This window comes from Sarcophilus harrisii, chromosome 3 (assembly GCF_902635505.1).
Source record: "Sarcophilus harrisii chromosome 3, mSarHar1.11, whole genome shotgun sequence".
Lineage (NCBI taxonomy): Eukaryota > Metazoa > Chordata > Mammalia > Dasyuromorphia > Dasyuridae > Sarcophilus > Sarcophilus harrisii.
In genome coordinates this window covers 340,330,091-340,341,737 of record NC_045428.1, presented here as the reverse complement: position 1 = coordinate 340,341,737, position 11,647 = coordinate 340,330,091, and the positions used below count along the sequence as shown (strand labels likewise).

Genomic DNA, 11,647 nt, shown 5'->3' with positions numbered 1-11,647 from the left:
TCTGTAAAATGTTTTCCTCACCCATTGGATTGTAGGGCCTTTAAAAGTAGGGACATTGTTTATTCATTTTTGTACCCCCAGTGCCTGGTACGGTATTTTACAAAAATACTGTTTTTCACACATTTTTATTTTACAATAGTTTACAAATTTTACAAAAATATGTTGAACATTGTTCAGCGGCAGAACAATAATTTGAATCATTATAAAACACTTTAGAGTAACTCCTGATGGTGAAAAGAACCAGGCCCCCCAAATCCGAAGGCCCGTGTTCCAATCTTCCCTTCTGAGCCTCAGTTTCCTGTGCCGTGTAATAAATGGGCTAACCAAGATGGCCTTTGAGGTTCCTGAAAGGTTTAGATCCACGATCGATCCGTAAATAGAGGTAAATAGTGGGCCGGGGCATCGGTTTAATCCAGGGACCCGGCGCTCCAGCATTTGGCGCGAAAAGCCTCCCTGGATGGGCGGAGCTTCGGAGGACAACTTCTCATTGGCTAGGTTTGGCGCGAAAACGCCGGACTCCGGGCCCGCGATTGGCTCGGGCCATCTCGTCGGGAGAGGCCGCGGGGGAGACACCTTTCTCTCCGGGGCCCCGAAAAAAGCGTGTGGCTGCTTTGAGAAAGCTTGAGAACCGGCGGCCCAGACTTCCCTGGGCTGGACGCTAGTGGCCATGGACCTAGTGGCGGCGGCGGAGACGGGGGCGGGGAGCCAGCATGTGGAAGTCCGCGATGAGGTGGCGGAGAAGTGCCAGAAGCTCTTCCTGGATTTCCTAGAAGAGTGAGTGGGGGGGCCTCGAAAAGGGGGAGGGGACGGGGTCTGCAGTGCCCCGAAGCTGGCTTTCTTCCCCGCCCCTCCGGGGTGTGCCTGGGGGTGGTGATTCCCCCCCCCCCCGTCCCGTCCCCAACTCCGACTGCTCCGGGGTCAGGGTGTTTGCCCATCCCCCAGCTCTTGGGGTCGGCGTGCTAACCCACCCGATCCGCTTTGTCACGAGCTCCCCCTCCGGGAGAAGTTGGGCACTGTCCCCGGGACATCCTTCTCCCCCTCCCCCCCCCCAGTCCCCTTTTTCTCACCCAGCCCCTCACCCACGTGCACCCCGGGGCTTCCCAGACCCCTCCGCGTTCAGTTTCTTCCCTCTCTAGTGTCGGGTCCGAGCCTCGGCCGCGCCGGGAGCCGCGGCTTTGCCTATTGCAGACCTGGTTAAGAACCGGATATCGGAAGGGGTTGGCCGATAGGGAAAGGCCCATTCTAGAATAGGTTTCCGGTTTAGAAGTTTTTCTTGTTGTTTTGTTTTTTCCTTCTCCTTTAGAATGTGGCAGCTAGATGGTGCAGGGAGAGGTACCCGGAGTCTCAGAGTCCCGGTTTTGCCTAAGACCCTTCCTAGTGGAGTGGCCTTGGGCAAGTCACTATGTTCTGTCAAAGAAGCCTCCCTTCCCTTGGTGGCTGTAAGGATCAATTTAGATAATATTTATAAAGCGTTTTGCAAACATTAAAGTGCTTTATAAAAGCTTTTATTAGATAATAGGATGAGGATGATGCTTGAGAACAGGATTCAAGTTTTTTTGCCTTTGTATCCCACTTTTTTTTTTTTTTTTTTTATTTAATAGCCTTTTATTTACAGGATATATGTATGGGTAACTTTACAGCATTAACAATTGCCAAACCTCTTGTTCCAATTTTTCACCTCTTACCCCCCCACCCCCTCCCCTAGATGGCAGGATGACCAGTAGATGTTAAATATATTAAAATATAACTTAGATACACAATAAGTATACCTGACCAAAACGTTATTTTGCTGTACAAAAAGAATCAGACTCTGAAATATTGTACAATTAGCTTGTGAAGGAAATCAAAAATGCATGTGTGCATAAATATAGGGATTGGGAATTCAATGTAATGGTTTTTAGTCATCTCCCAGAGTTCTTTTTCTGGGTATAGCTCCACTTTTTTTTTTTTAAATAGCTTTTTATTTACAAGTTATATGCATGGGTAATTTTACAGCATTGACAATTGCCAAACCTTTTGTTCCAATTTTTCTCCTCCTTCCCTCCACCCCCTCCCCCACATGGCAGGTAGACCAATACGTGTTAAATATATTAGAGTATAAATTAGATACACAATAAGTATACATGTCCATACAGTTATTTTGCTGTACAAAAAGAATTGGACTCTGAAATAGTGTACAGTTAGCCTGGGAAGGAAATAAAAAATGCAGGCGGACAAAAATAGAGGGATTGGGAATTCTATGTAGTGGTTCATATTCATCTCTCAGAGTCCTTTTGCTGGGTGTAGCTGATTCAATTCATTACTGCTCAATTGGAACTGATTTGGTTCATCTCATTGTTGAAGAGGGCCACATTCATCAGAATTGTGTATTCTACTCTTGATCGTCCCTGGTCATATAAGTTGTAAGCTACAAAGCTGGGATATGTGTATATGTGTATGTATGTGTGTATGTGTGTTTGCATATGTATATTCATTCACTTACATTATTTATATATTTTTATTTACATATATATATTTCTCTGTTTTTAAAATAATGTTCTCCCCTCAGTTATATTATAAATACCTTTAAATACAATCCAGTCCCTCCATTTCCATCAAACTCAAATCTTTTTTTTATTATTATAATTTTTAAAAATTTCATAGCTTTTTATTTACAAGTTACATGTATGAGTAATTTTACAACATTGACAATTACCAAACCTCTTGTTCCAATTTTTCACCTCTTACCCCCCACCCCCTCCCCTAGATGGCAGGATGACCAGTAGATGTTAAATATATTAGAGTATAAATTAGATACACAATAAGTATACATGACCAAACCGTTATTTTGCTGTACAAAAAGAATCAGACTCTGAAATATTGTACAATTAGCTTGTGAAGGAAATCAACAATGCAGGCGGGCATAAATATAGGGATTGGGAATTCAATGTAGTGGTTCTTAGTCATCTCCCAGAGTTCTTTCTCTGTGTGTAGCTGGTACAGTTCATTACTGCTCCATTGGAACTGATTTGGTTGATCTCATTGCTGAGGATGGCCAGGGCCATCAGAACTGGTCATCATATAGTATTGTTGTTGAAGTATATAATGATCTCCTGGTCCTGCTCATTTCACTCAGCATCAGTTCGTGTAAGTCTCTCCAGGCCTTTCTGAAATCATCCTGCTGGTCATTTCTTACCGAACAATAATATTCCATAATATTCATATACCACAATTTATTCAGCCATTCTCCAACTGATGGGCATCCACTCAGTTTCCAGCTTCTAGCCACTACAAAGAGACCTGCCACAAACATTCGTGCACATACAGGTCCCTTTCCCTTCTTTAGTATCTCTTTGGGATTTAAGCCCAGTAGTAGCACTGCTGGATCAAAGGGTATGCACAGTTTGATAACTTTTTGAGCATAGTTCCAAACTGCTCTCCAGAATGGTTGGATTCGTTCACAACTCCACCAACAATGTATCAGTGTCCCAGTTTTCCCCACATCCCTTCCAACATTCAGCATTATCTTTCCCTGTCATCCTAGCCAGTCTGACAGGTGTGTAGTGGTATCTCAGAGTTGTCTTAATTTGCATTTCTCTGATTAATAATGACTTGGAAAATCTTTTCATATGGCTAGAAATAATTTCAATTTCTTTGAGAATTGTCTGTTCATATCCTTTGACCATTTATCAATTGGAGAATGGCTTGATTTCTTATAAATTAGAGTCAATTTTCTATACATTTTGGAAATGAGGCCTTTATCAGAACCTTTGACTGTAAAAAATATTTCTTCTAATCTTGTCTGCATTAGTTTTGCATCAAACTCAAATCTAATAGTCCACCTAACTTCATGTTCAAGAATTTGTCTGGCTATTCCATGCTATATGACTTCTGATGGACTTAGTAGCTTCAGATTGGGATATAATGTAGAATTAAGCATTGTATACTTGAACATTTTATATTTGTGCCTTGGTGTGATGCTTTTTTTTCCCCTGAAAAAATTATATTATAGTAGAAGATGAATCTATTTTTTGTTCTTATGCTCTTTTACCTTAGGATTGGAGATTATATATCTTTTCCTTCCCTAAGAGCAATTTCGTATAAAGGAGCAGCTATATGTGCAGTAAACAGCTCTAGTTGTGAAGTTGGGAGGCTTGGACTTGAATTCACCATTTCTATCTACCTTTTTCTATTTCTCTCTTCTACCATTTTCTGTCTGTGTGGCAGATATGTCCCTTAACTTCTATGCGGTTCTGTGTAAAATGGAAATGATACATTTAAACCTCTCAAAGCCATTTGTGAACTCTGAAACAATTGCAGATGTGAGTTGTTACTAGGTCAACCAAATGTTAATAGATGATTATTCCCTCAATTGTTCAGTCAAGTGTATTTTGTTTTGAAGAACAAGGAACAAAAATACATAAATTTTTAAAAATCTTAGATTCTTGTAACCTTTCTGTTTTGTCCTATAAAACTAGCAAAATTTTTATTCATCTTTGTATCAACATGTTTGTGAATTTTCCATTTCCTTCCTCTACCAAAATTTTTTTTTTATTATTTAATAGCCTTTTATTTACAGGATATATACATGGGTAACTTTACAGCATTAACAATTGCCAAACCTCTTGTTCCAATTTTTCACCTCTTACCCCCACCCCCTAGATGGCAGGATGACCAGTAGATGTTAAATATATTAAAATATAAATTAGATACACAATAAGTATACATGACCAAAACGTTATTTTGCTGTACAAAAAGAATCAGACTCTGAAATATTGTACAATTAGCTTGTGAAGGAAATCAAAAATGCAGGTGTGCATAAATATAGGGATTGGGAATTCAACGTAATGGTTCTTAGTCATCTCCCAGAGTTCTTTTTCTGGGCGTAGCTGGTTCAGTTCATTACTGCTCCATTAGAAATGATTTGGTTGATCTCGTTGCTGAGGATGGCCTGGTCCATCAGAACTGTCTACCAAAAATTGTCAAGGATTCAAGCATATCCATTGTGCTTAATTTTGCCTTGGTTGTAGGACCAGCATTTTAGTCAATTTATGTAAGCCCCATTGGAAAATTTGGGTTTCTGGGGGTTTTTCTTTTCTTTTAAAGAAGAAATCTTTCCTCTTTATATTGTAATATCAGGTATCCAAATTTTTTTCTCCTAGGCTTTTGTTATTTGACCTTTGGGATTCATCTTTTTCAATCATAAAATGGAAATAATAATACAGTATTTAATTTCTAGGACTTATGAAGAAGGCATTTTTTTTTAGACTTTAGGGTAGGTACCCCCTCTTCCTCCGCACACATATATATGCTATTGTAGTGCTTCATGCTGACCTATTTAATTTGAACTGATCTTGATGTTTCTAACAGATTCCAGAGTAGTGATGGAGAAGTAAAATATTTGCAGCTGGCAGAAGAGCTGATTCGTCCTGAGAGAAACACGTTGGTGGTGAGTTTTTTGGACCTGGAGGAATTTAATCAGCAACTTTCCACTACTATTCAAGAGGAATTCTACAGGTATGATGTTGTATTGAAAACCCACAAGAGTTTGATTGAGGACAAAAGCCCCCAAACTAGCTAGTCTTTGAGATTTACTGGGCCATCAGAGCCATATGGGACCTTTGAAATCAGTCCAAACTCTGTCTTGGTTAAAAGGTATCCTGCTAGCAAGGTACTTGACACTGGAGACATATACCTCCCAAGGCACTAAAAAATAGGGGAAGTCCACAAGAGTTCTGCTCTGAAACAAACATAGCTCACACTAGTATGCCCGTGGGGCTGGTTTTCTCATGCTTGTCAATCACTATCTGTTTTATCAAAGCACCTGTCTTGTTTACAGGTTTTCAAGTTTTATATAAGAGAGTTTATTTCATTTGGGACATTGCACTTAATATTTATTTTGTTCCCTCATAAAGGTCCCTAGAGGACAAGAACTGTATATGGGATTGTGTATAAGTGTAGTCCTCAGGATATCTCTCCTTTCTACAGAATAAATCAGTGTTAAGTGAATATCTGAGGCAGCCTTGAAGGAGAAAAGATGTCACAAAAGGGAAGGAAGTCAGGGAGAAGTTCCTTGTTTTTGGTAATGGGAAAATGGCCTGGATCTAGGCAGCTGGGAGCCACAATGATAATGTTGAATTTGGAATTAGGAAGAGTTTAGTTCAAGTCCTGCTTTAGACCTCGCTAGCTTTATCATCCTGGGCAATTCATTTAACCTTTGATTATATCCTTTTTAAATTTTATCTACTAGTTTCATCCCAACATTTTAGGTTATCATCTTTTTGACAGAGGATGGAATCCTCCCTCCCTACTCTGTCATGTGTAAATTTGATAATAATGATTTATCCCAAGTTACTGAGAAGGGGAGAAAGAACAACTTGGCACTGGATTAAGCAAAGATCTTTAAGGCACTCCACTGGAGATCTTTCAAGTTGACAGTTGATCCCTTTATACCTACTCTTGAGTCTGAATCCATCTAAAGGTGCTAAAAAGCTTCTAACCTGCCTCTCTTTTTTGGCCAGAAAAATATGAGATAAATCTTTATATCATGAAATATTTCTGATACATGTCTGATAATCCAAAATATGTAGGCAGCTAGCCAAAAACATTCCCGAATAAATCAGTGACCAGAGGGCATTAATAAGTCTTGCAACATAAAATTGCAAACTTTTAACAGGCATTTAAAAGAATGCTAATAAAAGAAATGAAAATCAAAATAAGTCAAATGGTTGAACAACAGCAAATGGACAAAAGGGGGAAAAATAAATGTTTAATATTTGATCAGTGTTCTTCTAAAACCTGGTAAATTGTATCTTGAGAATTCCCTCTGACTTCCAAAAAAAAATAGGATGTTAATCCAGTATATCCTATTTTTAGTGAAGCCAACTTAGATCTATATGATTCTGTAAAGTGCTTTTAATACTTTAAAATGCCACATAAATGTATTTTTTAATGGTTTTATAGAAAGAATGATGAAAGTAGCAAAAATACTAAGAAAACTCACTTGGAGGGCTTGTCACTGAGTTTGTGCAAACTAGTTGTTCGTAATTTGATGTCTATAAATTTGTTTACTTTAATATTTTGATTACTGTACAGTATTTTAACAGAATTGGTTTTCTTTGGGATCCTATTTATTTTATTTATTTAAAAACCTTCTTAAAAAAGAGTCCTTAGACTTAACTAAGTTGCCCCAGGAGTTTCTGACACAAAAGGGACAAAGGATTCCTCCTCAGGAGAAATGTTCTGTTCGGTTGCTAAGTTGCCTAAAATTGTTCACAAGCTGAAAATTCTTTCTTCTCTTTGATTCTTCTGACAAACATGAAGGAAAATTTGTTACCCATATATAGGTTATACACTGGTTTTCTGTGTTTTCAGAGTTTATCCCTACTTGTGTCGAGCATTGAAAAACTTCGTCAAAGATCGTAAAGAAATTCCTCTTGCCAAAGATTTTTATGTTGCGTTCCAAGACCTCCCTACCAGACACAAGTAAGAAGCCAGCCTGTATTTTCCTTTGTTTCCCTTCCTCCCTCCCTCCCTCCCTTCCTTCCTTCCTTGCTTCCTTGCTTTCTCCTCCCTTCCTCCCTCCCTTCCTCCCTTCTTTCTTTCCTCCCTTCCTCCCTTTTTCCTTTCCTCCTTTCTTTTTCTCATTGTTATTATTGTAATCATTATTGGATATTATTTTGGCTTTGAAAAATTCATACAGAAGCAAAATCAATTAAATTTTATTACAGAAACTGTAAAATAAATTCAATTAACTCAGTTTAGTTTTAACATTTAGTTTAATATTGCATTTCAGATGCAATTAGCTTTTAACTCTAAAGGAAGCAAACAGCTATTCTTATCCACCTAACAGAATAGGTCAGCTGTATGTGACTTCCACAAAACTAACATACTTAATAATTCAAATAATAATTATAAAATGAAAAATGTGCATATATAATTATTGAAAAAAAGACACTTACAAATGGGAAAGATGGAGAAATATAAGATAGAGCAATTTGCAAAGTATATATCATATACACACATAAAAAATTATTTAAATTGCTGATAAAAAGGACATCTTCAGTTCATTATTTTGTCTTATATTTTTAGTGTCTACACAGACAAATGTTTTAAAAAATTAATGATAATTACTAAATATTTAAACAACAATGCCTTAAGGATTTTTTTTCATATAATAATACATATTCTTTTGTAATGGTACTATAAAAGAGTATATATGGCTCCTAAACTCCTAAAACAGTTTTGTTTTTTGTTTTTGCTTAATGATACTTGTAGACCATTCCTGAAGCTTATAAAGGAAACATAAGCTTTTATGTTTTATATAAAATACTACATGTATTTAAACACCTCGTCTTTTTTTTGAATGCTATTTCTGAACTCTCATCCTTAAAGAAGATATTATCACAGTTAAAGTATAGGTAGGATTTACAATTTTCATAAAATTCTTCTGTCATTGTATAGTTTTTGCTAGATACATGTATTCGAAGTGGGCAGTGGCTAATGTACTTCCTCTTCCCTCCCTCTAACAGAATCACATCATCATAGAAAGGTTTTCAGTAATCTCTTATTTTCTTAAAGGAACTGGACCATAAACAAAAAATAAGCTAATGTCATTTCTGCTTAAATTCAAAATGTAAATTACTTTTGGGTAGACAAACAGAAGTTATGTAGAAGGCCAAAATTCTTAACCTAAGTCATTTTTTTAAAAAGTCACACAGATATAAAAATGCATTTACTACTAGTTCTTGCTTTTTACAGATTACTACATTATTTTTCTATGAAAGTAATTCTAACCTCATCTACCTGACATAAGGATTACCTAACTTTACTCTTTTTTTTTTTTTTTTTAAGTTATTATAGCTTTTTATATACAAAACATATGCATGCATGGATAATTTTTTGACATTGACCCTTGCAAAAACTTCTGTTTCTGCTTTTCCCCTTCTTCCCTCCACCCTCTTCCCTAAATGGCAGATAGTCTCATACATGTTAAATATGTTAAAGTATATGTTAAATACAATATGTGCATACATATTTATACATTAACTTTACTCTTAACTAGTTTACTAACTTTACATATACTTTAGAATTCTGGGACGTTTTTCTTCTGGATATACATATATCTCATTGTAAAACTAAAGAAAAAACTGTTCTAAGAGGATTTATTATTCAAGAATTTATCAAACAGGACCTTGTTAGTTACTAAATAGTGTGTGTGTGTGTGTGTGTGTGTGTGTGTGTGTTTCTTATTTAAAACAGTCCATCTTAGAATATTTTGGACAGTCACTGTCCTTGTTAATGGTAGAATTGTAAACTTATATAATGGGGTTAATGCTGGACACTAGCAGAAAAATAATGTTTGCATGTGTGTGTGCATGCTTTCTGTCTGTTTTTAAGTTGTTTTAAAATTGGTCTTAAAATTGTGGAGAAAAGTTTTTTTTTTTTTTAAGGGCAAAATATAAATTCAAGAGAAAGCAAATATTCATTTTTCATGCTAGAGCAAACAGATATATCTTAGAATTTGAAAAAGACTTTGATACTGAAAAGAGGTGAAAAGAATGATGACATCTTCAGAAATCGAGGGCAAGATTTAGCTGAGTTAACAGAGCAGACAGTGGACAAGACTTTGAAATAGTTTTGTTTTTGTTTTTGTTTTTGCAAAGAATTTGAGGGTTTTGTTGAGTGGGTGGAAATTGAAGTGTATTATAAAATCAGCCAACCATCAAGCATTTATTAAGTGGTTTCAAAGGAGTTACCAAATGTCAAGAATCAAGTAATCCTTTCTCTCAAGTGGATGTTATCTTCAAAATCAAAAAATTTCAATTAACTTATCTTACATCACAGATATAAAATACTCCAATTTACTTTCCTTTTCCATTGAAGTATCTGACAGGGTTGAAGATAGGAGGAGGAATGAACTAGAGAAAAGTTATAATAATGTGAAAGAACTTTTTTTCTGGCAACTTATTTGGCAAATTCTGTTTGGGCAATGAGTGATTACTAATAAAATGTTTTTTCCTTTTGCAGAATTCGGGAGCTGACTTCATCCCGAATTGGTTCACTCACACGTATCAGTGGGCAGGTGGTCCGAACCCACCCCGTGCACCCAGAGCTTGTAAGTGGCACATTCCTTTGCCTAGACTGCCAGACAGTGATCAAGGACGTGGAACAGCAGTTTAAATACACACAGCCCAACATCTGCCGAAATCCTGTGTGTGCCAACAGGAGAAGATTCCTGCTGGATACAAACAAATCAAGATTTGTTGACTTTCAAAAGGTTTTTGTTTGTTTGATGTTTTTTTGATAGTTTCATTGTATGTCAATAACTCCTAAAAAAAAATGGGGGAAGTATTTTAAGTATTTTGCCCATCAAATTACCATTTGTAAGTTTGATAAATACTAGAATAGTGATTTCATTGGTGTGAGAGAATTTCAGTATAGAAACTTACTTCCACTAATACCAATCTGCTGCTACTCTGATTTGTAGGCTAAGAGAATTGTCCTGAGGCTCTGAGTAAAATCATACAGCGAGTATGTGTCTAAGAGAGAACTTGACTCCAAGGCTAATTATCCACTCACTATTGCAGACTTTTGGGGTGTTGAGAGAGGCCTAGCCCCTCAGGTCTGCTCACCTGTCTTTAGTGTCTACCTGTCACTCAGCTGTCATATGTGGGTCCAGGTAGTTGTAGCAGGTGCAGTGGCTACACCCCAGTGAAATCACCATAGCTGATGGGCTAAACTAGGTTGAGGGTAGTTGACAGACAAGTAAGCTGTCTTACCCTTTGGTGGGCTAGGGATCTACCTCAAGCACGTGAAGACTTTTAGCAGAATAGGCAGATGAGAACAGTTGTTCCAGTATCCGTCAAAGCAATTGAAACAAGTGCTATGAAGAGTTTAGGACTTGAAAAAACATTGAAATCATCCACTGCATCGTAGGCTGTTGCTAATCATCCTGATTTTTGTCTTGCTGATGCGCTTCGATGACTGGAAAAGATCGAGGCCAATTGGCAATTTTGCCTCACTTAAATCCAGTTCATACACAAGTCAAGACATCACCTATGATATCAAAAACAAAGAAAAAAACAACCCCAGACCATTTTTCTATTAATTTAATTTAATCTTTTTTTGGATTGTTATGGGATTTTTTGTTAAGCCTCAGTATTGTTTGCTAGTTTTTTAATTTTAAAAAATACTTTAATATATTAGAATATTGGCTAGAGTATTCATTTAGAATGGCAGATCATAATACCTTTTCTTTGTTGAAAAGAGTAATGCTATTAATAATTTTCTAAGCTTGTGTATCAAGGAATTCATAAGATTTAGAACTTGGTATAATAGTTGTTGAGGATGTGAAATCTGATTTCTTATGGTCAGACATAAAAGCTTAGAAAAGTGTCATGACAGATATTCTCTTTTTCTGTGAAGGAGCTGTGGTCTGCTATTCTAGTCAATCCTGGCCAATACTCCCAATTTTATATCAATCAGCAATAAATATTTAATTCTTGGTTTGATTCCATTTGCTTCCAGCCCGCCAGTCAATCAGGAAGCATTCTTTTTAAGTTTCTGTTTTATTGTTAGTCAATTTATCTTGACTAATTTATCTTGTTATTAATTTATCTTGTTATTTAAGGTTTACAAAATATATTTTTTTAATCTTGTCAAGTGG

At 36.7% G+C, this 11,647-nt stretch overlaps 1 protein-coding gene across 1 annotated transcript in view; it reads left to right on the top strand.

Moving 5' to 3' along the window:
• Window positions 1-564: 564 nt before the first annotated feature.
• MCM6 (minichromosome maintenance complex component 6) overlaps window positions 565-11,647 on the top strand; it is a 41,909-nt gene continuing 30,826 nt past the window's right edge. Inside the window, exons 1-4 of the mRNA XM_031960019.1 lie at window positions 565-774; window positions 5,350-5,496; window positions 7,354-7,464; window positions 10,009-10,258. Of these exons, the coding sequence (XP_031815879.1) occupies window positions 668-774; window positions 5,350-5,496; window positions 7,354-7,464; window positions 10,009-10,258 (615 nt within the window). The 5' untranslated portion in view covers window positions 565-667. The remainder of the gene's footprint in view (window positions 775-5,349; window positions 5,497-7,353; window positions 7,465-10,008; window positions 10,259-11,647) is intronic.